This window comes from Halichoeres trimaculatus, unplaced genomic scaffold (assembly GCF_033239565.1).
Source record: "Halichoeres trimaculatus isolate MK-OKI-2021-1 unplaced genomic scaffold, fHalTri1.1 fHalTri1_scaffold_15, whole genome shotgun sequence".
NCBI lineage: Eukaryota > Metazoa > Chordata > Actinopteri > Labriformes > Labridae > Halichoeres > Halichoeres trimaculatus.
Window position 1 is genome coordinate 2,530,444 of NW_027437193.1, and position 27,075 is coordinate 2,557,518.

Here is a 27,075-nt window from a genome sequence, read left to right on the forward strand (position 1 = left end):
CAGTCCCTGAGACCTCAGCAGGATCAGACTCAGACGGGTCACAAAATAAAGTTTATACAAAACAAAACCTGCATTCAACAGGTGGTTCCTCCAGAAGTGACACATCTGTAGGTTAAACTTGGTTAAACTTAGTGACAAGCTGCTTTTTTCATTCACAGCAACCAAACTCGCTCAGTGCCACCAGCCCACAGCCCTCCTCTGGTCCTTACCTAGCATAGCAGCGCCCTCTGCTGGGAAGTCTGGGAACTGTCCCTCAGAGGGGACGCTGACAGTCCTGCGGAGACTCCGAGCTTTGGCTGAGTCTGTGGGACTCTCCTGAGCGTCTCCTGCAGCCTGAAGGAAACAGAGAGGAAAGGTTTTACATCATCACTTCTTACTCAATCATATTTTGGAAAAGTTAACGAGCTTAATCGTCTCAAGCTGCTTCTAAACTTTATGGACCCCTCTATCGTCTCACCGCCCTGACCTCTTCGTCCTTGTTGAGCAGGATGAGCTGGCTGTCGGTCAGGATGCAGAACTTCCTCTCCCAGGCGCCGCTGTCGGTGTACGGACTCTGACCGCAGGAGAAGCGGTGAGCGGGGGGGCCTTTGACATCTGAGGGCAGAGAGAGGACGCGTCAGAAAACACACGTCAGAGACTGTGAGGTGACAGTAACAAAGGAATCAACATGTGGAGTGCATTACGAAGAGCATTAGGTCATTTTCCAGCAGGACTTGGTTCCTGCCCACAGCGCCAAAACACCCAAAAACGCCTGGTTTAAAGCAGTAATTCATGCTAAAGAAGTCCCAAACAGGTGCTGAGTGGATATAAATGATCATGTGTCATTTTTACTGGTCTTAATGAGTTCAGAGTGAGGTTCAGAGTCCTAAAGTTCTCATGATTTGTCCAAGAAACATTTCCTCGTTATAAATCTTCATGAATGATTCAGGTCAAAGTTTGAAACCTGTGAGAAGATTTTCAGGAAACTGACCAACAATGATTAACCACAAAGTCCTGTTGAACCTGTGTGAAAAACACTTCATCATATGACGATTCTCTGAAATTGATCTGGGTCATTCACCTTCTTCATGAAATCAAATAAAACAGGAGCAACGATGACCTGAATAACAAACAGGTACTAAACATCAAACAAGCTTCCTTTTCTGAAAGAAGAGTCCTCCACGAGGAAATGATAATGATTAAATACAACACAAATACAACACACAACACTCAGAGAAAACTGTTTATACCAGTTTGTTTTTGTTTATTTCTGTTTTTATGTTTGTGGTGGAAATATTTCAGCATTTATTCACAGATTGAGAGAGCCCAAAACAGAGCAGGGATAAAAAGAACAAGACTTATTAAAGAAGCTTAAAAATGTTAAAAAAATAAAATAAAATGTAAAAAAATAAAATAAAATAAAAAATGTAAAAAGAAAAAAAAGAGAAAAAGAAAAAAAAGTAAGATATATAAAATGGGGGTTTAGAAAAAAATAGATTAAGTGACAAAAAAACAGGAAATGAAAATGGGCTTAGAAGATGCGAAGTTAGATAAGTTTGAGAAGAAAAATTAAAAAGAGGAAAATAAAGACAAAAAAGATTAAAATGCCCACAAAAATCAGAAAAAGTAAAACAGGAAAAAAAAAACAGAAAAAATAGAAAAGTTAAAAAAAGTTTACAAATAAAGAAAAACTTATAATGTATAATTGATGGCTTAGAAAAAAATAGGAAATGATAAGGGGTTTAAAAAAATGCAAAGTGAGATAAGTTTGAAAAGAAAAAAAAGAGGAAAATTTAGACAAAAAAGATCAAGATGCAAAAATAATAATAATTTTAAAAAAATTATCAAAAAAATTATGCAACAAAAGAAGTAGGAAAAAACATACTAATTTTTGTAAAAAAAAAAAAAAAAAAAAAAAAAAAAAAAAAAAAACAACAACAAAGAATGGTAGAGAAATCATAAAGAAAAATAAATAGTAAAAAAGGTAAAATAACTCGGGGCTGGATTAAAAAAATAATCATTAACCAAATAAAATCTATGAATTTTAAATGCCAAAAACAAAATAAGAGTGTAAAATAATAGTGCTGCAGAAAAAAGGAAACAAAGACAAAAAGAGTTTAAAAGAAGGAAAAAACAAGAAAAATAAGAAAAAAATCTCAACAAAAATATCAAATGATTTTATCTTAGAAACCTTTTTAATCTTTAAACTCTTCTCTTTCTGTGTTATCTCTTTATCTTCCCCCAGATTTCTGTGTATTTCTTGTTTCTCATCAGATTCAGAACATCAACATCATCTTCATCATCATCATCATCGTCGTCGTATTCATGCATCAGTTTCTCCACGTTCACAGGAACCTTCGCCGCTGAGATCTTCAGCGGGTGCTGGTCTCTGTTCCTGAAGAAGGGGAACATCCTCCCGGCGAGGGTGTGTGGGTACGTCAGGATGAAGGTGTGGATTTGTGTGTCGGTGTCAGGGTCAGAGAACAGAATCTCCCCCTGGTTCCGGTCCAGATTCACCCTGATCCTCTGAAACGGAGTCTGGACTGGGAGGATGATGTCTGCGTCTGTCGGGCAGAGGGCTTTATAGGATCCACCAGTGAACCATATCCTCCATAATCCAGACTGGATCTGGGTTTTTCTGTGCTCGGACTCTGCGAACACGCCCACTGACCAGTCCGTACTGCCTCCCACCTCCACCTCCCAGCTGTGAGTCCCCGAGGCGAAGCCCTCTGAGCCCAGGACGGAGCAGTTATAGTTGATCCGCTCTGGGTTATCGGGGACGTCCTGACTCGGTCCTCGGCTCATAGAGGTCAGATCTTTGGACAGGGTGAGGTCTGGATGGGCAGACCCAGAGTCCAGGATCACGGGTGTGTACGGGGCCATGTCCCTCATCTTCTTCCAGACGTTGAAGCTCAGGTTGCCCAGGTGTTTGGCCACGTGGATCAGAGCTCCTGAGGGCAGCTGGTGGTCCTCCAGCAGGGGGCGCTGCTGGAGTCTGAGCGCTGTCGTTTTGTAGTTTTTCAGGAATGAGACGTCTCCAGCTCTCAGCTGCTCCTCTGTGTCTCTGACTGTGTCTGAAAGAGCTGCTATCTCTCTGCTCAGAGCCTCCATCCTCCTCCTCATCCTCTGACTCTTCTGCTCCTCTTCCTCCCTCAGTGCAGACAGCCTGGCCTCCTCCTCCTCCTCCAGGAACTGATGAAGCTTCTGAAACTCCTCCTTAATCTGGCTCTCTGTGTGCCGGGCCAGGAGCTGGATGTGATCTGCGATTTGATCAAAGTTCACTTTAACTCGCTGGAAATCCTCCAACTTCCTCTTGAAGGGCTCCAGAGTTTCCAGAAGCTTCTTCCTGTGCTGTGGAGCAGCTTCATCGATGGGTCTGAATCCATGTGTAGCGTGTTTCTCTGAGTCTCTGCAGACCACACAGACCGGCTCCTGATGGTCCAGACAGAAGAGTTTGAGTTTCTCAGAGTGCAGACTGCAGAGGTCCTCTGATGGTCTCTGATCCTGGTCCAGGAGGAAACTCTCACACAGGTTCCTCAGAGTAAAGTTTGGACGCAGCGTTCCTCTTGAATGTCTCCTCTTACACACTGCACACTCCCTGTCCTCCTTACCCCTCCACCAGCTCTGCACGCAGTCTCTACAGAAGCTGTGGCTGCACGACAACATGACGGCATCTTTGAAGATGTCCTGACAGATCGGACAGCACAGGTCCTCCTCTAAGCGTGACGCCATCTCTCCAGGTGAGGACGCAGCACCTCTTTGAGTCTTTAATCGTCGGTTCAGCAGCTGGTTGAACTCTCTGAATCCTGATTATTCTCTGGTCGGGGTCTGAGGAGGATCAGATCCTTTCCTCTCTCTGAGATTCAGTGACAACCTTTGTCCCGGTCCGTCTCAGGTGATCCAGGTGTGGGTGTGGAGACTTGTCACGGCAGCTTATCAGGTTTCAACCATCAAGTCCGTAATAATTAACCTTCAGACTTTACACTCTACCAAAATCTCAAAGTGCCAGGATCATGGACTGTAAAAAAAATGGACGTCATCTCACTCAGCTAAAACTGAGGTCGCCACAAAAACAGCTCCCCCTGGTGGCTGGCTGCAGTATAGGTCAAAAACTCTGTCTCCCCAGTCATTCCAGATGGTCTGTGGTCAAAGTTGGAAAATTAAAAACACCTGGAAATGATTCACATCCCTATGCTGTAAGAAATTATTGGGTACTGTTGTGTTCAAGTCCTCTTTTTTTCTGAAAAGTTTCTCTTTCATTAGTTACTAGAGGTTAAATATGAGGTTTGACCTCACATTTAACGATAGATGACAGCTGACGTTCTTGTGTCTTTTTTCAGGAATAGCAAATTACGTTGAGGAGAAGAGCTGAGAAGAGATTAGACTTTAGAAAGAAAACAATAAATATATTTTTGTCACTTCTACTCAGATTCTCTGGCGGCGCCTGTGACAGGGTATTTTGGCTTCAAAACCGTATGATGGCAAAAGACACAGCCTTGCTGTCCACTCTATGAACAGACTATGACCAGAACGTGATCCTCAGGCTGCAGGCTCTGTGGAGTAAGTAGGTACTGTACTCCTCCACATGAGCTCAAATTCAGGCATAACTGAATCTGACTTTCTTTTTGGACCACATCCTGCACATATTACAACAGCACAGCTCTGTAGTAGAAGAGTCCACGTGCTAATTGAGACCCTGAAGTGCTGAGCACCTGAACAGGGACTACATTTGACGTTAAAGTCCAGAAACTAGTCTCCTGGTTCATAACCAGAGAATTGTTCAAAGAAGAGCTGACAAGATAAAAATGACCTTTTGTTATTGTTGTTAGGTGCCGCCCTGTTGTGGCTGCCTGTTGCAGAAGCTCTCTCTTCTTTGTCCTTTTCTTGTAACTTTTTAGTCTCTTTTTCATCATTTTTGTATTTGGAGTGGGTCATTACTTTGTCTGGCTCATTTGTTGGTCATGGACACCAAACTGGTTTTGTCTTCAGTGATATTTTTACTACTTTTTCTCCTGTGTTGGTCTGGAGATCCTACATGTAACCATGGCTGCATTGTTTACATGTGAAATCAGCTGTTAGCAGCCTGTAGCATGTCAATGCTAACTGGTGCTAGGCCAGATGTTTTCCACAAGCTGAGGAGAAGGAGGTGAGGACGACATGCTGGTTCGACCTGTCCTTCCATCCATTGTTATTGGGAACGTAAGATCTATCTCCAATAAGATGGACGAGCTAGCTGTGCTAACCCAGCAACAGAGGGAATACCAGAAGGCAGAGTAGCATCATGCTATTCACAGACATGGCTAACAGAGCTAACAGCAGACACCAAGGCCACATGTGAAGAGCTTCACCTGCTGTGAGCAGACAGGATCCAGGAGACAGAGACTGAACAGACTGCTGAAGAAGCTCAGTCCTGGACCCTGTGGAGGTGGAGTCTGGGATGAATAAAGTATTTTCTATTCTATTCTATTCTATTCTATTGTAACATCAAGAGGGTATACATTCTAACATTTTTTATTGTTATATTTGGGGTGGACCAATTATCGCCTGGGTCAATTATCTGCACTGATAATTAGCATTTTGAGGCATGTTAGTATCTGCCTTTTTTTTTAACCCAGCGCCGATAAGAAATTTAATTTTAGACTGTGTTATTTTAGCTCCAACACAGTCACCACTCTGTCTCTTGCATTGTCCCACCCACAGTACCATCTGATTGGTGACACACAGAGACATTTTATGTAAAACTTACTGAAGAAAACTTAAAGGAACTATTTATTTTTTCAAATTTTTTATTAAACTTAATAAGACAGCTGCTGAGTCTTGGAGCTTTTTTATAAACATATGCTTAAAGGCATTTAAACAAAGTATTAGAGTTCATATCATACCGAATTTTGACATATCATCCCCAAATATCGATTATCGGCTTCCTCGACTACTAATTATCGTTATCAGTACAGGCCCTGAAAAATCCATACCAGTCTATCTCTACTTCATGTACTCTTGCTGTGTTTTGTTTGCTTTGTAAATTTCCCTGCACCTGCAGAGCTCAGTCTGAACCTGCAGAGGGCGCCATTGCTCCAAACTTCCTGATCCCCTGTGTTTACCTGCTGCTCCTCCCTGACAGAGGAGGAGAGAGAAAGAGGAGGAGGAGGAGGAGGTCGATTAAAAATGTAAGCGTTGTCCGCAGGAATCAGCAGGGCCGTGTGATCGCTGCTGACACTCCTTCGCACTCAGCAGAGCAGACTCAGCAGAGGTCAGAGGTCACGTCACTGCGTGTTAGACAGGAAGTGGCAGGGAAAGCCTCGATGGCAGCAGCAGAGGACGAACAGAGCGAGGTTTGTTTCAGTCTGATGTGAAAATTAAGGAGTGAAGCTGGAAACAGGTTTGTTAAAATGATTCTCAGAGTCAGGAAGTCACTCTACAGAGACTGTGAGGCTCTAGGTTTCTCTTAGTCGATACAAAAGACGTCTGAGTCCTCTCTAAACAGAGAAACGCCGATGATTGTTAGACTATACCATAAACAATAAACAATGACGTTTACAACCAATAAACGTTGCTATGGAAACGCATTAAAACAGCCAACTCTACACTCAGGTTTACTCTCCCTTTAGTCGCTGTCTGTCCCGTTTCTCTTCATTTCTTCCTGATCTTTTTGGAGCAAAATGTGATGCGCGTTTGGGATTCTCCATCAGAAAATACTCTCTAGACAAATTATTTCATCAAAAACAACAAAAAAAACACACTTTCTTCTTCTTCTTCAACAACAGCTCTCTTCTTCTTCTACTGTAAAAACAACCTCCACTCTCTTCTTCTTCTCCTGACTTCCAGGTAGATTCAGGACCGGTGGCCGGACTCGTATTGAAAACCACATTTCGCTCTTTCTGTCCCCCAAAATCTGCCGTAGACAAACATGGCCGCTCACTATGTCTGCCTCTGTGAGCAGGAGCCACACTAATGTAAATATAAAAAGTTCTTTCTAACTTAAAAAAAAAAGAAATCGAAACTTAAATGGGGCTTATTGAACACTTCTACGGTACTTCCTGTATTTGAATACTTTAAATATCTAATGAATGAAAACTCAAGAACTCACATATTATTATTTTTATGTTAACTGTAAACATAGGTACCGACTGAATTCTGTCAAAACTACCGGGTACCGATTCATGTAAAATCAAAAGGTACCATGTTTAGGTACCTAAATGCATCCTTGTGACTGTAAGGGAGAGGAAGAGTAGGCAGTTTTCCATGCTGGACATGAACACAGCATTACAAGGTTAGATATTAAAGAATAAATATGTTAAAATGAAAAATATATAATTTTGGAAAGAAATTGATATTTTTTACCACATAAACACAAAAAAGTACCGTAAATTGGTACTGTTGAGTACCAGTACCGATTGCCAGGTACCGGGTATTGGTACCGTATCATTTCAAATGTGAAAGGTACCCATCCCTAGACCTCCTGGACAGTAACTAAAGACTTTATATCCATCTTTTCCACTCCAGTTAGCATTTTGGTTATTAGCAGGCTAATCATCTCTGCTCTGGTTCTACCAAAACAGCATGCTAACAGGGCTAGCTATTGATGTTTTCTCCTTGTGCTTTAGCCCATGTGGTGAAACATCAAACCAGTTACCCTATGGCGTGCAAGTTTAACGCCACCTATCTGTCACTACACATTAGCATCATTGTTCTTGTCAAAGTCCTTCCAGACGACACTTTTCTTAACTGAGATGTCTGAGGTGTAGCAGACGGTTCCGTATTTGTTGAGCTTTTGCTTTCTGTGTAATAAAATGTTCCTAGAGAGTTGCCGTAGCTGCCGTAAATTAGTTGTTTTTGCTGAAATCTGGCTTGTTGTGCTAAAGCCGTGGCTGTAGAAGTCGCAAGTTTGTATTTTGTTAATTATTTTCCTACCTAGAGAATTCAGTTAGTCGAAGACAAAAAGCTGGGTCACACATGTAACGCTGGACGTGTTCAAGTAATGTTGCCAAAAGCAGTGCTTGCAGGTGCGGTCAATGGCGAGTACTCGATTACTCGATTACTCGATTACTCGTACCCATCACAATAAATGTTGTATATTATTTCCACTGTTTCTGTTTGGCCAAAAAACTACTAATGTTCGTCAAATTTGAAGTATCGATCAAACAAGTCTCTGCCATGCCATAAAGCCTCCTTACTGCCCTCTATTGTTCTAGTGGTGTATTGCAGTTACATTTATTTTCTTCTCCAGATGTTACTGGACTGATTTGTGTAATCTCCACTGGACTTCAGGCCTCAGTGGAAACACAAACAAAGGAGTTGAGTTGTTTTCAGGTCCAGGTGTTTCAGTATTTGTGTTCTCGTTTAATTCCCAGGTGAGTTTGCTGAGCAGTGCAACAGGAGCTGCTCAGTGTCATAACACAGGCTGCTACCTGGAGCATTGTTTGCAGAATGGTCTACCTGCCAGCCACTGAGCAGCTGTCACATTCAGACGTGTTACTCCCCGTCCAAAGCCGTAATCCGCCATGGGACGGTCCCTGCTTCAGACCCCTCTGTCTCGTCTTGGCCAAACTGAAGCGTCCACCTCTACAGAGTGTTTGTTTTCTTTAATGGTGCTTCACTTCCAGACTTTTCCAGGCTGGTACCAGCTCTGTGAGTGTGTGTGAGTGTGTGTCAGATAGTAAATCAGTGTCCACTTTCTAACAAAAGCTCCGTCTGTTTGAGTTCAGCCTCTCGCCGGCCGAGGCGAGTAAACAGACGGTGCTTTCACTGTGCCCGACTGTGCTGGAATAATTCAGCGTTTGTCTGCCTGGGTAAACACTCCACACACTTACACACACACAGACACACACTTACACACTCACACACAATGGCTGTAATTGATTATGATGAACAAATGATTGCAGAGTAATCCAGCCTTTACTGATTTTCTGCCTGTCTGTCAGGAGGGATGTCACAGCAGGAAGCAGCTGAGATCCTCTGGTTTAACTCCCACTGTGGGAGGATTTATTCACGCTGAAGGGTCTGGACCAAGAGGACAGAGGAGGATAAAACACTTCCTCATGTCAAATCTGGTGAAAAGATACGACTCTGTAGTGGAACTCACTGCATCCACAAACCATAAACTTAACCCTGGCATGCAAAGAGGACGCCAGATGTACCAAAATTATACTTAAGGGTAGAAAAGATTTTCCTGAAAACTTCTTCACTTCTGGGCCTCTATACATGTGTGTCAGTGTCTGTGTCTGCATCCAACCCCCTCCTCAGCCTGGATGTTGATGTTCAGGTTGTTTCAGGATGTTTCTGGGCGGTGAGTAGACGTGGTTACCTCAGCTAGCCACAGTAAGGAATACAGGAATTGTGACTTTGTATGTTGATGATAGCAAGTGGAGGAAGCTAATCAAAGCAGCAACGATTGCAGACGTAGCACAGAGGAAGAAAAACAACCAAAGTGAAACAAAACGCAAAACTAATAAAGCTTTGCGAGTTAGCTTCCTGCTAATCAGGTATGTGCTCTCAAGGCTGTGGGTGTGGGCTGCCACTGGCACTGAGCCAAGGAGGAGGAGTCCAGTTTGAGTGTTGGGTTTACAAACAAGAAACCTTAACTCCTGCAGACCCTACCTTTAAACAACAGATCAACATTTCTTCACAAAAAAGACGTAAACTTAACTATAAATCCAAGATTTGTTAGAAAATAAATAAAAGTGCTCCTGAAGATGTGCTAGCTTCATGCTACTGTTGGCAAATTTCCCCACACAAAAAAATCACAGTGCCTTGGTGGGCTGCAACCTGTGGATGTTAATCCCATTGAGCATATTTTAAAGTTTTGCTGGTTCTGGTTTTGCCTTCTTGCCGTCGGTGCTGTTATTAGCGTTGTTATCCTGCTATTAGGTAGACTCTTATTTTTTTGTTGGGTACAACAGAATTTAATAACCTACTGGATATAATATTCAGTTTATGAACTTAAACTTGTATTTGTTTCAAATTAGTGCTGTCAGGCGATAAAAAATTAATGTAATTAATTACAGGATTTGTAATTAATTAACCTAATTAATTGCATTTTAATCTCATATCTGCGTAAGGTCCCCAAATAAAGAATTTTTATTCTAGGATATTATAAAATTGTAGTACATGACTGGTCAAATGAATACACGAAGAAGAGAAGAATTATGAATCCACATTTTTTTCAACTGGCCAAAATTAAAATGTCTGTGTTCACTGCCTCTGATGTTGTGCAACTGTTTACTGCATCTATAGAAGTTAATTATTGATTATTAATTATTATTAACTATTAATTAAGGGAAAAAAAAACAAAAAAGAAGAAAAAAAGGAAAAAAAAGGGGGGGAAAAGGGATAAAAAGAAGAAAAAAAGGGGAAAAAAAGGGAAAAAAAGGGAAAAAAAGAAGAAAAAAAGAAAAGAAAAGGGGGAAAAAGGAAAAAAAAGAAAAAAAAAAAGAAAAAAAGAAAGAAAAAAGGAAAAAAAAGAAAAGGAAAAAAAGAGGAAATAAATAGACAAAAAAAAGAAAGAAGTTAATTATGTTTTTCAATCGAGCTACTGTGGGTGAGAGCAGCGTGCTCTTTTGACGAGAGCTCAGCATGGATATGAGGAGAAGATGTGAGACGACAGAGACATAGTGAGACGCTGCCGGTCAGAAAAGTTCAGGCAGCTCACGCTCCAACTGAGGATGTGTTGCTGTAGCTCAGAGAGAAAGAGCGGTGGCATCGTGAGAAAAGATGACAGAGATGAGAGGATCAAAGGATGGAGCGCCTGAGAAAAACGCTATCAAAAAAGTACGTTAAGTCTGTTTATATGGGTCCTAAAAGATTATTCAAGATGCTCTGAAAACGGCTGTCAGACGAGTCAATCTTGCATTAATTTTTATAACTGGGTCCCCTTGTTCACAAACGTTTACAGAACGTTTTTACAGAAGAGCTGTTGACACAAGACGGAAACTATATTATATTTTTATTAACATTTAGAATATTTTTGGTTTAATTTAAGTCCTTTCTGGAAACTTGAAGTAGTTGTTTTTACATTTGAGACCCAGTTTAGCTCTGGTTGAATCAAAGTTTCAGAGAAAAGGGAAGCTTCAAACATCTGTAAACACTTCCACATTTTAATCTGTTGTTCCTGAATCTGCATCGCGTCACAGTGAGAGTGAAACACTCTGCTCTGATGAAGTGAAGTAACTCGCTGATCGTGCAGAAACGTTGGTTTGTAAAAACACAGTAATGTGTTATTTAAAGGGATAAAATAAAAGTAGCTTTAACTGAACCCTCTCCTCTGTCGTCTTCCCACAGATAAAGTGTCCGGCTCAGTTCAGGAGGAAGGAGCTGAAGAATAACGAGCCGCTTTGTTGATGAATTACCTCCACGTGAAACAAGTGGAGCAGAGCTGAAGGAGGCCGAGTGTTGGTACAGAAAGCAGCTGAGGAGCAGCATTTTCAGCAGCCTATTTCTGGCTGCATACTAAATCATCCACGTCAGAGCCGGGCCCAGAAACCCCTGAGAGATCTGAGGGATCTGAGGGGAGAGTCGCACCTGCTTCTAGAGAGGACGATGAATTACACGTTTCTCTGTTTTCAACGCGAGCTCCACCAATTAGCAGCTCCGCGGCCTGCGGTCGTGACGGGACACGTGGACGCCTCTGAGGCTGACAGATGAGCAGAGCTGAACAAAGACAGGATGGCCGGCTGCTCCCGGATCAGACACAGAACGAGAGGCAGGCCGCCGGCTGCTCCTCTTACATAACAACTCGTACCTTCCTGAACCAGAGTCCTGCTTCAGTCGGACGTCACGCAAAGCCTGACAGAGCCTCTACAGCTGCTGGAAACACAGAGCGAAGGGCACAAACACCAACCTGACGACACAAACACCAGCTCAAAACCACTCCTTATCACCCAGTTAAAGTCAGACATATAACAAACTCAGCTTTAACCTTTCAGTCTCTGACACCTCCTGCTGTTTTAAATCCCCCTCATTTACAACAACACCCTCTGCATTATTTTCATGGGAGACCAGGGGTCCGTAACCTTTACTCTCCTAAAAAAAGCCATTTTTCCTCAGCTCACCTGGATTAAAGTCATTCAAGAGCCACAAAATCTACTTTATCTTCACAATACAGACATAAAAAAGTGTATAGAATTCTATAATGGTCAAAATCTAGAGAATAATTATCTAAATGAGAAGTTTTTTGTGTTTAATAAATTGTGGATGTATTTTCTTTGTTTTTATTATTTTATTTATTTTTTATTTTTTTTATATTTTGTTTTTATTTTTAATAAATTTGTAAATTTTAAATAATATATATAAAATTGTGGATGTAATGTCTTTGTTTTTATTTTATTTTATTTTTTTATTTTTTGTTTGTATTTTTAATAATTTGTAAATTAAAAAAAATATATATAATTTGTAATGTCAAAAAATTCATGAATTTGCAAACCTGATGAAATTTCAATAAGTTGTAAAAATTCAAAAAATTTCATAAAGTATCACAACATTTCTAGGAAATAAATAATGTAATTTTAGATTTAAAAAAATAATAATTTGCTAAATTTTCAAAAGAATGGGAAAAAAAGAAATCTAAAAAATTTGTAAAATTGAAGAAATAAAAAAAATGAAATTTCAAAACAATCAAAAATTTGCTACATTTTCAAAAATAATAAATCTAAATAAATTGTTAAAATATTTTCAAAAACTTCAAAAATTTTCAAAATCTTCAAAATCCATTTTTTTCTGAATTTTAAGAGTAAAAAAAATTGCAAAATTCCTCCTCCAAAAACCCAAAATGTCAAATCTACAAAAATTGTTACATTTTTCAGATTTAAAAAATTTGCAAATATTTCTTTAAAGATGGAATTTAAACTTTTTTTGATAATTTCTGAAATAAATAAATGATTTTTGAATTTTATTGCATATTTTGACTTAATTGCTTAACTTTTCCGTCTGTAGTTTTTTGTTTTGAAAATTTTATTATTTTAAATATTTATTGTTTTCATTTCCAGGGAGTTTTTTGGGGTCACCTTAGAAATGAGTATCAATACTTATTTATAAATTCATAGTATAAAAAGGTAAGACCCTGGTTATGCAAAGGACATGTTCTGATCTTTTGCAGAGGAGCTGTTGTATTTTAGCCTTTGTGGAGCTGGTTTTCCTTCTTTTCTCACCAACACTCAGGACGGTGAACACTTCCTAACATCTCTGAACACTTTCTAACACCTCTGAACATTTCCAAACATCTCTGAACACTTCCTAACATCTCTGAACACCTCCTAACACCTCTGAACATTTCCTAACACCTCTGAACACTTCCTAACACCTCTGAACACCTCCAGCCTGAGCCAGTGGCTGCAGACGTCAGTTTGAAGATCAATAAGTCCCACAGTTTACAGATGAATCAGATTGTGGTCCACAGGAAGTCCTCTCTGCTGCCTCCCTGCCCGCAGAGACCGAGGGATAAAGCTTCTATATTTGTCCGGGCCGCTGGAAGACCTGGACCTGGTGAAAGGTCAGAGCGCTTACAAAACGAGCTGACTGGGACATGACGTTAGCTCCACTGGTTCGTACTGGTTTGGAGGCTGCGGTCGGGACGGGTTTTTCTGTTTAACATGGATTTCTGACCTTTCACTGAGCCACACACCACAGACCAACGATCTGACTCTGACACGTTTCACAGGAGATCAAATCCCTGAGTTTACCCTGTTTGGGTGCCCATGAGCAAGGCAGGGACACATCAGCTGTTTCCCTTCACCTGCTGGAGGTTATGGAGCTCTTTTCCCACAGCTCAGTGTGTGTGTGTGTGTGTGAGAGAGAGTATGTGTGTTTGTGTGTGTGTGTGGACAGGTGGTGGACTCTCCCCTGCTCTCAGACATTCCCAGTGGAGGTTTGGCCGGAGTCGAGTTTCCCTTCACACCCGCCCACACCACCCCCACAACACCTGAGACACACACACACACACACACACAGAGGCAGCTTCACTAAATGCTTATCATGCCTCTGAAGCTACACACACGGGGGCTGGTGGAGTCCAGGCTTCACATCATGTTTATGTTTGTAAACTACCGTACACACTAACCCTATAACCCTCTCTATGTCTTCTAGATCTATTCAGTATCTATTCAAGATCACCCCTAAGTTAAAGCTTGTTTGGTTCCTTCATTAGTCGATATTTTGTTGGTTTTGTTTCAAGCGAGAATTTTTAAAAACGACTAGTTTTATTGTTGTTGAAACTTTGGAACTTTGATCGATTAGCTAACGCAGCTAACCTCAGGATTATTTCCAACCCTGACAAAGCCACACTGCAAAAACTAAAATCTATGCTTGTGTTTTTGTCTTATTTTTTAGTAAAAATGGCCTTGAGTTGCGTTGTTTCTGTCTTTTAACATCTTGAAATAAGACATTTGTCAGGACTTTTCAGGTGAATGTGACTCAGGTTAAGTCTTTTGATAAAAATAAAACATAAACACTTGTTCAGATTTCAGTTGTAGCAGGCTTGAGTCCTCCTTGCAGGTTAACATCAAAAACCTAGGTAATAACTGTCATCTGTGACTGTTTACATCCAGGTAGTAGAGTTTTAGGGAGTTGAAGCAGCAGACACGGCCTCACAAACACAAAGGAAAACAAAGTTTTCCACCTAATCCAACTTTGAGGTAACTTCTGCTTTAATGGCAAAACAAATGGGGCGTCAAAGAGGTGAGGTTTAAAAAAAGACGAACTGTCCCTTTAAATAAATACATTCAAAAAATATATCAATAAAAAGAGCGTGACACGTTTGAAGACTTTCATTCCCGGACTAAAAAGGATTTACAGTCCGACAGGTTCTCACACGGATAAAACACACACACACACTCACACACACACACACACTGATATGTATATAAACAGGCCAACAGAGGCTGCTTTGTCTGCCGACCTGCACACTCCCCTGAGCCGCACACAGGTCTGGTCTCCATAGCAACCAGTAAACACAGCAGGTCTCCTCCAATCACAGCGCGCTTACATCATCGCATCACGGCCTTATCAAGATGGGACCATTCAACAGGAAAAACCACGGTGAGGACAGAGAGGGGTGTGTCACGCAGGCTGACCCAGGCTGCAGATAACACACACACTCTCACACACACACACACACACACTGACATGAGACAACTTGGTGCAGCTCTGCAGATTAAAGTTGCATCATCAGTCGGCCTCTGTACACGCTGCGTCCTGGGATTAGAGTTCATTTTTTCTGCTATTTACATGTGCAGTTCCTTGGCTGAACACAGGGTGGCGCTGTTTTCAAAGAGGCTGATTTAAAAGGAGGTAAAGTTCACTTTTCTCTGTTCTATCAAAATGTGATCCGACATCAGGTCACAAAAACAAACTCCTGCACGCCACATCCTGTCTGACATGTGTCACTTTTCTCCGTGAGGTGAGACCACCTGTCAATCAAATCAGCTACACCTGTAATTATACAAAACCCACACATTTGATCTCTAAAGAGCTGCAAAGATAATCATTTCTGCTGTAAAAATCAGCTTTTTGAATGTGTATGTATGTGGTTTCTGTTGCTTCTACAGCCAGCCTCTAGTGGACACTTGAGGAACTGCAGGTTTGAACACAGACTGCTGCTCTGTGAGCCTGTTTTTACATTTCTAAGTCAGAGTACTCTTTCACAGAGCCAGGAGGACCGAACCCAGATGAGCTGGGACTCTGACTGAGGTGTTAAACTGAGAGGAGCTTTTGTCTCGGGGAGGAAATGGCAGCAATTAACAGACAGAAACACACTTTTTATCAAACAAAGCTTCTGTTCAGCTTCCTGTCAGAGGATCTCTGCTGGGAAACCATCTGTCAGGACCTTCATTATCTATGTGTCCTCTGTGGAAAACTCCCTGCGTAGGAATATCAACGTGTTAAAACTCAGATTTCACGCTGAGGCAGTCGTTTAGCGAGATCGTAAGGTGAGGAAACGATCCTCTGAATGAATCCAACTCAGAATAGTTTAAGATATAAGCTGAACACAACAGATTGAATATTATATTGATGATTAAAGACACTGACACTAAATAAAATCCTGCGTGAACTAAATCTTCATCCCATCTGTCAATAAAGCCTGCCACCGCTCTACTTCACCTCCTACAACATCAACAGCCCACCAACTTTCCATGCACCTGTGGCTAACCTCAAGTTTTACAGCCCTGGGAAGATAACTACATCTACAAAAAGACTCATCTGGAAGAAAATACTGATTTTAATTCTGTGTGGATGGATTTACGTAACTGACAACGCGCCAGCTTAATAAACATGCTTGATATGTGGCAAGAAATGAGCAAACATCTAAAAACATTTTTTTTATCAAATTCAAGTTCCCTTTCAAATTGTGAAAATATTGCAAATTTATTATTTTTTTTAATTTTTGCAAATCGTTAAAAAATTTAAAAACTTATTACAAATTTCTGAAATTCCGTTTTCATTTTTTATATGTCATTATTTTCTTAAATTTTTAAAATCACCAATTTTTTGGAAGTTTTTAATGATTTTTGATTTATTAAAAAAATTATGTAATTTTCTTAAACTTCCAACTTTATTTTATTGTTTTAGATTTTTCAACTTTTTTGAATATCAAGTTTTTAAATATAATTTCAAAGACATCCCATGTACAGTTTCATAAATTAAAAAAAAATCTGTGTGGATAATTTTTTCCTAGATTTTAACTTTTAACAAGATTTTAACACTAGCAATCAACTGAAATTATTTGTTTTTACTTTAAAGTATTATTTCAAACTGTAAAAACATTGCAAATTAATTATTTTTTTTATTTTTGCAAATTGTTAAAGAATTTAGAAACTGCTTACAAATTTTTAAATTGCTTTTTCATTTTTGATATTTCATCAATTTTTTTTTTCAAATCACCAATTTTTGAAAGTTATAGTATAGTTTTTGATTTAAAAAAAATATATATGTAATTTTTTTTAAACTTTTCAAATTTTATTTTATTTTTAAAATATTTTTCAATCTTTTAAAATTTCATTTTTTTATATAAATTTCAAAAACATCACATTTACTGTTTCACAAATAAAAAAATATATATTTTAGAAAATTATTTCCTGGATTTTACTATGTATAGAATATATCTTCATAGTCTTCATAGAATATAAAGTAGCTTTGTGTCTCCAAAATGACTTTAAACCAGGTGAGGAAAAATGGCTCCTGTAAAGGTAAAGGATGCAGACCCGTGGTCTAGAGGCTGGCTCCAAAAGTGAGACAATCACCACAGACTCCCACGTTAAAAAGAGCGATTTAAAAAAACAGTCTCTACTTGGACTTGTTGTTCAGGGTTTCAAACCGAGAGCATGTGTGTGTGTGTGTGTGTGTGTGTGTGTGTGTGTGTGTGTGTGTGTGTGTGTGTGTGTGTCTGCAGGTTGAATGAATCCCTGCCTTCAGCCGGTGACGGTGAGTGAAGTCTGCAGCTCTCAGACTCTGGAGAGCACAGACACAGCACTCAGCCCGCTCACACACAAACACTATTCTGGTAACGCTCCGACACGCCACTTAAAGGGACACTCAGGGATTTTAGATTTTATCTGTGCCGGAGGTCAGGGAGTTTTTACCAGCTCCACACTCTGCAGGAGCCCCTGACTGAGAGTCTGACGGAGGGTTTTTAGGGCGACTGGATTTAATATTTCATTTAGCCAAACAGACTCACACACCAGACTCTGCTCGTGTCCTCTGCAGCGGATGGACTCTGAGAAATTAGATTATCTTCTTCTGGTTTTAAATCTGGCTTCATTAGATTTTAAAAAAACTTTTATTTTCTGAACAGACGAGCAGATGGCAAAGGGCACTTCAGGAAAACTCTGCTGAAGTTCAGAGGAGATAAAGGAGGCGCTAAAGATCCCGGACTCTCTTATCGAGCCGTCATCAATCATTGGCAGAGTAATAACCCGTCCTCTGACTCTTCCTGAATCTTCTTCCATCATGGCGGCTCTTTGAAGTGACGCCGTCTTTCTTTAATATTTAAACGCACTAACTGCAGCGGCGGTCTCCAACATTTGCATCTATAAGGAAGAGTTTCTCGCTCACGTGTCAATCATGGCGGCAGAGGACAAGAGGAGGAGGGGGCGGGGGTCTCAGGGGTCAAAGGTGAAGAGCGGTGTCACCTCCTGACTGCAGGAGAAAGTACACACAACTTCTTATTCCACCTGGATCCTAAAAAAGCTGACGGTTTGAGATTTCAGTTCAGGAAATCAACCGTCCAGCAGGTTTGTTCAGGAGAGGTATGGTGTAAAAGAAACAAAAATTCAAAAACAAAAACAAAAAAAAACACAAAAAACTCCCAAAATTATTTTAAAAGAGGAAACTTTTCCACTGTTTTTCATTGTGGATACAACTTTTATATTTCTTGACATTCACAAACCTCGAGTTTGTATCACTTCTGAATTTGATGCTAATTCTGAAGAAAGACAAACTGAAACCGAAAAAAAAGGCCAAAATCAAGACAATGGTAACTCGAATATAAGATGACATTATTTACCAGAAATAAAATCGTAATTTCGATGTCAGTGAAGTAACTATTGTTTAAAGGTTTGGTGGTAATTTGACGGGACGGATATTTTAGTTTTAAAGGGGTAATATTGTACTTTTGACACAGTTAAAGTAAAAGATTTATGGAGTTAAACAGATGATTTAAAGAGGGTAAAGTCCCAATTTTCATAAACGTGGCTTTGAGTTGGGTTAAAGTCTTAATTTAAAAGGAAAAAAGGAATAACAGTTTGGGGGAAAATCATTATTTTACATGTGTAAAGTTGTAACTTTACAAAGGAATAATTTTTTTACGATCGTAAAGTTGGCATTTAACCGGATCTATTTTCATAAATTGCAGATTAATAGGAGAATATTTTTTTTCATTTTTTGACAGTTACATTTTTATTTCATGCGATTAAAATTTAAGTGTTAGAAATAAGGATTTTACAGAGGTTAAGTCATGGGTTATGTTAAATTTTACAGTACTGATATCGTTGATTTACTCAAGTAAAGTTAGCATCTCACGACTAATAATTTCATAGTGATTAAGTCATAATTTCACCCATTAAAGTCTTAATTTTAAAGAAATGATTTTGAAAGAGTTAAGTTGTCATTTTATGGGCATTGCATCATTTTTACGGTTGTAAAGTTTACATTTTACTGGGGTAATTGCATAACCTTATGAGTGCAATCTCAAAGTTTTACAGAACTTATTTTGTAAGTTTTTAAGGGCAATTTTTTTCCAAGATTAAAGTTAGCATCTGATGAGTCATAGTTTCACAGAGTTTAGTTTTTAATTTTACAAAGGTCTAGCTGTAATTTTTGGGGAGCCGAGTCGTAATTTTACAAGGGTATCTTTGGTATTTTACAGAATTAAACGTAAAACTTTACTGAGGGTTATGATTAATTTAACAGCACTGATAATGTTATTTTGCTAAAAGTAAAGCTAGCATCTCATGAGTTAAAATTTCATGGTGATAAAGTTATTATATTAAGAAAGTAAAGACATTTTACAAAATTAAAGTCTTTATTTTAAGAGGAATGATTTTGTTATTTGACAGGACTAAAGTTGTAAGTCAAATTGTTATTTAATGAGAAAGGGATATCTTTATTAGCTTTTGAATCCTAGAATCATGTCCCTTTCTCATTTTACTTTGTTTTCTTGAAACCTCAGGATTTTATTCTGACGTTTGTTCCTTCTATGGTCTGAAGCTTAGTGATAGATGTTATCTTTAAAGCCGTCCTGCATCATGTCAAAAAAATAAAATAAATAATTCAGACAAGCGTTTGAGAAAGTCTGGACAGAAAAGAGACTGAAGACAGATCCTCTACAGAGCGACAGGATCTGGGTTCACGCCAAAACTGAGCCCGAACCAGCGTGTGTGTGTGGAGTCCTGCACTTTCCCAGCAGCAGCGCTGAGAAAGGTTAATGAGCTCAGAGGAACGGCTCAGGGACGCTTTTGTTAAGGCAGGAGACATTTACATACAAAAGAAACACACACACACACACACACACAGAGTGAACACACAGCCTTTGGTATGCAGGAGCTGTCTGTCCTGGCCTCTGGGTCAGCCTCACACACACTCCCATGAGAACACACTCACACATATTTGGGTTAATTAGCCTCCAATTAGCAGTGACTTCATTTTCACATGGAAATTCAGAGTGTGAGAGCAGGAGGATGAATCAGGCCTCTGTGTGTCAGCATGTGTGTGTGTCAGAGTGTGCATGTGTGTGTGGTGAGAAGTGAGAGCTCTGTGGTTTTTACTACCCAGCATGCAGTGTGCCTGTTGGAAACATTAATAGCACCTCTCTGCTGGTTCAGTTTCTGTTCACACACAGCAGACAAACATTTCTGACCCGTGTTCTCCTGGAGGGCTCGCCAGCTCTGTTTGGTGTTTTTCCGCCTCTGCATTGGTCATCAGGCCACAGTCAGCAAGCAAATAAACATAATATTAAAAATAATTGTGAAAAATGTATATGTATGAAAATTAAAAAAAAAAAAGTAAATTAAAAATGATTAAAAAAATAGAAAATTAAAAATAAAAATATTAAAATGTAAAAATACTAAAAAATTAATTCAGTGGTTTGGTGTTTTTCTGCCTCTGCATTGGTCATCAGGCCACAGTCAACAACAAAAAAATATAATATCAATTATCTTTATGAAAAAAATATTTCAAAAAATATAAAAAAATTAAAAATAAAACAAAAAATAAATATAAAAACAGAAAAAAAAAGAAAGTAATGAAGAAATTTTAAAAAATTAATTTGTTGGGTTGTTTTTTTCCTGCCTCTGCATCGGTCATCAGGCCACAGTTAACACAAAGTTAATAAAATATTAATTATATATATGAAAAATGTAAAAAAAAAAAATTAATATTAAATTTTAAAAATATAAAAATGAATTAAAATATAGATTAATAGAAAATGTAAAAATATTCAAATATTAAAAAAAATTATTTGTTGGTTTGGTGTTTTTCTGCCTCTGCATTGGTCATCACGCCACAGTGAACATCAAATAAATATACTATCAATTATATTTATGAAAAATATATATATATAAAAATTAGAAATATAAAAATAAAATAAAATAAAAAATGAATTATAAAAAAGTGGATCAATTAAATTGTAAAAATATAAAAAAAGAATTCAGTGGTTTGGTGTTTTTCCTAATATTAATTATATCTATGAAAAATATGAAAAAATTAAATGGTAAGAATATAAAAATAAAATAAAAGAATTATTAAAAAAAGATTAAATTGTAAAATTTTGAAAAATTAAAAATCTATGAAAATCGTTACATTTTCATTTCTGCGGGACGATCACAGAGTCGGGATGATCTGAGGTTGTTTAATGTCATTCTCCTGCTGCCTCCTGAGAGGCGTGTTGCTGGGCAATCATTTATTAATCAGTGAAAGTTAAAAATATAACAAAGAAGCCTCAGGGATCACTGATGAATGCAAAGCATCATGGGAAACATGGTTTCTATAAAGTGATGTTCCTTAAAGACACGTCCTGGACTAACTTTCACTCCGTCTGCAGGTTGTTTTCAGTTTTAAAGGTTAATCCGTCTGTTTTTCCTCTGAATAAAAACCAGTCAGTGTGATAAAGTGCAGGTTAAAGCTCTCCATCATGTGATAACTCTTCCTCTGCCTCCTCCTCCTCCTCCTCACATGACCACATTTCCCATAAACCCCGGCCTCAGAGGGGTGAAATTAAATCTTCTGGTTACACAATCGCTCCTCGATGCTGCTTTCAAATTTACAAGGAGGGATGACTGAGCGCTCGGGTGGCCACGGCACGGCACGGCACGCCGCTGCCGCCGGGGCTGCTGGGAGGTGACAGATAACAGGGATCATCTGTGAGTAAGATGATCGATGACTACACACACACACACATACACACACACACACACACACACACACACACACACACACACACACACTCACACAGATGCCTGAAGCTACAGAGGAACAAACTGACTTCCCTGTGTAATCGACACGTCACATGATATTTATCTGAAAACTGTCACATGGAGATTTACAACCACCGCCTCCGTTTAGCCATCACTCAGAGGGATACGCCACCGTGACTATGATCCACACAGACCGTGGTTTTTATCCAACACGCCTGACTTAGGGGGGAGTAGATCAACAGTTTTTAGCATCTTAAAAATATAACATTGATAAATTACTGAAAATAAAGTCACATTAAAAAAAGATAAACCATTTTAACAGTTTTAGCCGCACTGCAGACGGCACAGAGTGGTTTTTGGTGCATGACTTCCTGGTGTAACAGTCCGAACGATGAACACGGTGACAAACGATGATTTAATGAAACAAGTATAAAAGTTTACAATGGAATAATTAATTCCTGTAAGCTCTAAAGCTTTTTTTTCACCAAACTGCTGCAAAATGATTAGTATCAGTATCGTATAAGTCGATACCCAAAGCCCGTACCTGAAAAATAAAAACTCATATTTTAGCCGAGTTGGAAGTAAAATACAACTTCCGTACTTCCACTGCGGTAGACGGCGCCGAAGAGCTACTACACTGTATGTTGCCTATAGATAGTATAACAAATATTACTTCAGAATATATTTCAAAAATTCAATTTCTAAACATGATGATGTGGGTTTTTGTTGCATTGAGCAAGTTAGTGTGCCATAGACATCAATGTTTTCCTTGGTCTTTTTAATTTTGAGTAATACTTTAATTTCATTAAACATCATCTCAATTTTTTTTCTTAGTTAATTGTGTGGAATATCGCAATATATTACAATTTTGTGATATTGTGATACATCATGATACTATCGTATGGGGACTGAAGTATTGTGATACACATCATATCGAGAGTTTCTTGCCAATATTCACCCCAAAAAGGAAGTCATAAATATGGAAAGAGTATTGTTGGTACCAGTACAGAGCTATACTTAAGTTTCATTTTCTATTCTCTACATGCGTTCCAGTAGGGATGGGTACCTTTCACATTTGAAACGATACGGTACTGATGTCTGATAACTGGCAATTGGTACCGGTACTCAACAGTACAGATTCCTGGTACTTTTTGTGTTTATGTGGTAAAAAAATATCCATTTGTTTAATAATAAAACATAAATTTTTTTTCAATTGAACATACTTTTTCTTCAATATATAAACTTTCAATACTGTGTTCATGTCCAGTATGCGAAATTGCCTAATCCCCCACTCCCTTACAATCACAGGGATGCATTTAGGGACCTAAACATGGTACCTTTTGGTTTTATGTGAATCAGTACCCGGTACTTTTGACAGAATTTGGTCGGTATCTATAAAAGTACCTAATTGGGTACCCATCCCTATGTTCCAGTCATGCAAACTATCCAGGCAGCTGATTGACACACGTGACTTCAACCCTGAGGCCCAGTTTGTTTGGCCAGTGTGACGTTAACTGTGCCGTGCTCAGGCAGTTTGTTTCTTTGCTTCAGAGAGGTGTGCTTCGACAGTACGCTCCATGTATGAGCACAAGCATGTAGATCTATGAAGTATGGTTTCTGCAACCGCTCCTTTCGACACAAATTTTAAACAATAGCGGGGTGTGAAGGCTTATTTATGCTCAACTTTTAAGTACGGATCTGGATACAGATGGAGCCTTTTGTCCGTGCTCTGCGTTCATTCTGCCCATATTTCTGCACATTTTCACAAAGCTTACGGATACGGACCAAACGGAGCAGTACCCCTGGGAACCAAGAGGGGCAGTGTTGCTGTTACTGCCTGATACGTAGCTTTAGTGAGACACGAAGAAGAAATAACAATGGAGGAACCTCTGGGATGTATTTAACAGCCTCACGACCACCGCCTCCAACAACGCTGGCTCCATTTTTGTCTTTTGTGCAAGTGGGACATTAGCAACACCTCCTCCACAGTCGCCTTGTTTGTTTTTCAGTTTGTCGTTGTCATAAACTTCTGACTCTGTGCTGCCCCCTGGTGGACATATTGGTTAACAGCAACGCCAACTTAAAGGATGCATGGAAGTACGAGAGCAGTGACGGTAACATGGTTTGAAACGAACAACCCAACTTTGCGATTAATTGCGATTAATTGATGCCACAACTTCTGATTAATTAGATTAATTTTCTTAATCCAGCCCCACCACTTGTGGGTGTGAATGTTGGTGTTTTTCCGCCTCTGCATCAGAGTTCAAACGGACAGAGCACACCTAGTCGGACTCTCAGCCTGGGAATGTCTCTGCCTCTTTGGTTCGTGTGGTCTGGACCAAGAATTAGATTAAGAGTTAAATAACTGGAGCCAGAAAAAGTCAGCGGAGACGCTTCTTCAGCTGATCCCGACTCCTCCGCTGCATCACTGTCAGTTCAGCATGAACACACACATTCATTATCGCCGGGCCGGCTGTATTAGCTCCGCACATCATGCAATGTTCTCGTGGAAAATTCAATTAGCATAACTTAACCTTCATAGTGGCTGCTGGGCCGAGAGACTGGCTGTCTGAGCGAGGGGACACGGATCTTTGAAGACGCTCACGGTGGAGGAAAGACTTTCTGTCAGCTTAAAAACAGATGAACCACAGGCGTCAGCTGAGACTGGACTTCACATGTCACGCCCCGGTCGTGTCATGTGGAAATTATATCGACACCAACTCATCATCGCAGAAATGTGGATATAAAGAGTGTGAAATAACTGATAAACCATGAGAAGCTTGAAAATCATCTGCATTCCTCCACATTTTTGATGCTTTCTGACGATCCGGACCAAAATACAGACCTAAACATTCAATCCCTCAAACTACAGTTTTTTATTCATTCCACGTCAGACTGACATCTTGTAAAGCCAAAGTTTTCTCCCCTACCGGACTCTCCTGCTCCTGTTTCCGTCTCCTCAGTGAAGACTCTGCTGATCCTCCTGGAGATCGACGTGAGGAAGCTGCCGATAGAGGGCGCTCTTCGCTCAGCCTCTCCTCCACCAGCGTTCCCTGATCCAGGCTCAGACACAGATCTGATGTAGGGTAAGATCCTTCTCAAAGACGAGGACCTGGGCTGATCTTGGCTTGGAGAGGACTCTGGGACTGAGAAGAACCGTGGCAGGCTGAGCAGCCTCGGGTGAAGCCCCTCGGAGGCGGCCATCTTTGCCCCCCGTGGAGCCAGGCAGGCAGACGTCCTCCACTTGTATCTGTCCAGCGGTTGCTGAGGAGGAGGTTGTGGGTCCAACGTCCTCCAGCGTTTCCTGTGATGGTGCCAGCTGTAGGAGGCCTCACAGGGACCTTGGACCAGACCCTGGCAGCCTTCAGGGGGGTTTCTGTGTTCACTCATGTTCCAGCACACGCCAACGTCCTCCGGGCAGCGGCGAGCAGATGGAGGCAGAAACAGCTGGTACACCAACAGCTGTGCATACTCCTCCAAGAACACGTTAAGGACCAGCACGGCGACTCCTCAGGTCGTCTTCATGGCGGCGGAGACTCTGAGTCTCTCTGGTGACTGTCTTCCTGAGAGGAAGTGAGCCACTCATGAAGACACCGAGTGAAAAAAGTGGGCCAATCAGGTTCCACCAAACTCTAAAAGCAGCAGACTGTGGTTTCCCCTGTGAACACGCTGAAACTGAAACCACGCTCAGAGAGTGCCATCGCCGTTTCCTGAATCTGTGGGGAGCTTTTCAGGTCAAACACTCTTACTTTGAGTTTTTTATTAAACCAACTTCTCTTCCAGATCCAGGACGTAAACATGGACCTGGATTTGTAGAGACACTCTTCCAGATCCAAGAGAAGTCAGTGACCAACTTCATCCTTTCTGGAGTTTAAACTAAGTTTGTGAGAGTTGCATGAAAAGTTCACTCTGAGAAAAAAACACAAGTTTCTGTTTTCTTGAGGAAAAGAGGAACAGAAACAGCCAACGATGATGTACACACCAAACTTCAAAAACACTCTGTCCTTCTGCGACTGCCACCATTTGGCAGGAATAGAAAATACTTTTTTTTATCCCTGAGGGGATATTCAGGAGGAGTCACAGCAGCAATCAAGAAAACAAAAGTAAGACAGTGTATAGAAAGTGTAAAAAGCTCTATAATAAAAATAGATGCTGACAGCTTGTCCATCATTGTCCAGTCAGCCAGCCTCCACCTCCACAGGGTCCAGGACTGAGCTTCTTCAGCAGTCTGTTCAGTCTCTGTCTCCTGGATCCTGTCTGCTCACAGCAGGTGAAGCTCTTCACATGTGGTGTTGGTGTCTGGTGTTAGCTCCGTTAGCCATGTCTGTGAATAGCATGATGCTACTCTGCCTTCTGGTATTTCCTCTGTTGCTGGGTTAGCACGGCTAGCTTGTCCATCTTATTGGAGATAGATCTTACGTTAGCAATACCGATGGATGGAAGGACAGGTCCATGTCGTCACTTCTTGGCGAACATCCGGTCTAGCACCAGCTAGCATTGACATGCTACAGGCTGCTAACAGCTGATTTCACATGTAAACAATGCAGCCATGGTTACATGCAGGATCTCCAGGCAAACACAGGAGCTAAAAAAGTGAAAATATCACCGACGACAAAACCAGTTTGGTGTCCATGACCAACATATGAGCCATACAAAGCAATGACGAAAAAGAGACGAAAAAATTGCAAGAAAGAGACAAAGAAGGAAGAGTGACTGTCACATGAAAGGACAGGTCCGTGTCGTCACTTCTTAGCTCACACCTGAGAACCAGCACGTCGTCCTCACCTCCTTCTCCTCACCTTGTGGGAAACATCCGGCCTTGCACCAGCTAGCATTGATATGCTACAGGCTGCTAACAGCTGATTTCACATGTAACAATGCAGCCATGGTTACATGTAGAATCTCCAGACAAACACAGGAGCAGAAATAGTGAAAATAAAGAAACGGGCAACGAAGGGAGCGCTGCTGTAACAGGCAACCACAACCAACAGGGCGGCGCATAGCAACAGGAATGTGATATGGGAATGCCATATTACAACCAGACAACGGTAAAAAGTCAGTAATATTCAATGAGATGCTGCTGCTGAGTTAGTTTTTGAGGTCGTGGTTGACACAGTGGTTAGACGCAGGCAGCCATCCCATGTAGAGTTTTCAAATGATGATTTTTAAAAGCCTCACAAAAGCTTCAAACATGCCTCTT

General features: G+C 40.2%; 2 protein-coding genes across 6 annotated transcripts in view; both read right to left on the reverse strand.

Annotated features, from left to right (window-relative positions):
- The window catches only part of rasal2 (RAS protein activator like 2), an 81,417-nt gene that overhangs the window by 41,941 nt on the left and 12,401 nt on the right, over window positions 1-27,075 (reverse strand). Inside the window, exons 1-3 of one of the 5 annotated variants that reach the window (XM_074688072.1) lie at window positions 24,806-25,381; window positions 467-594; window positions 210-333 (exon numbers count right to left, since the gene is read on the reverse strand). In XM_074688072.1, coding sequence (XP_074544173.1) covers window positions 210-333; window positions 467-594; window positions 24,806-25,265 — 712 coding nt within the window. In that variant the 5' untranslated portion in view covers window positions 25,266-25,381. Of the gene's footprint in view, window positions 1-209; window positions 334-466; window positions 595-24,805; window positions 25,382-27,075 lie in introns of those variants that run through there. The other 4 variants (XM_074688069.1, XM_074688070.1, XM_074688076.1 and 1 more) reach the window with 4 other exon arrangements.
- Window positions 2,203-3,711, reverse strand: LOC141804184 (nuclear factor 7, ovary-like). The gene is made up of 2 exons (XM_074688508.1): window positions 3,143-3,711; window positions 2,203-3,043 (listed from the first exon to the last, which is right to left on the reverse strand). The coding sequence occupies exons 1-2, from the start codon at window positions 3,709-3,711 to the stop codon at window positions 2,203-2,205; spliced, it is 1,410 nt and encodes a 469-aa protein (XP_074544609.1).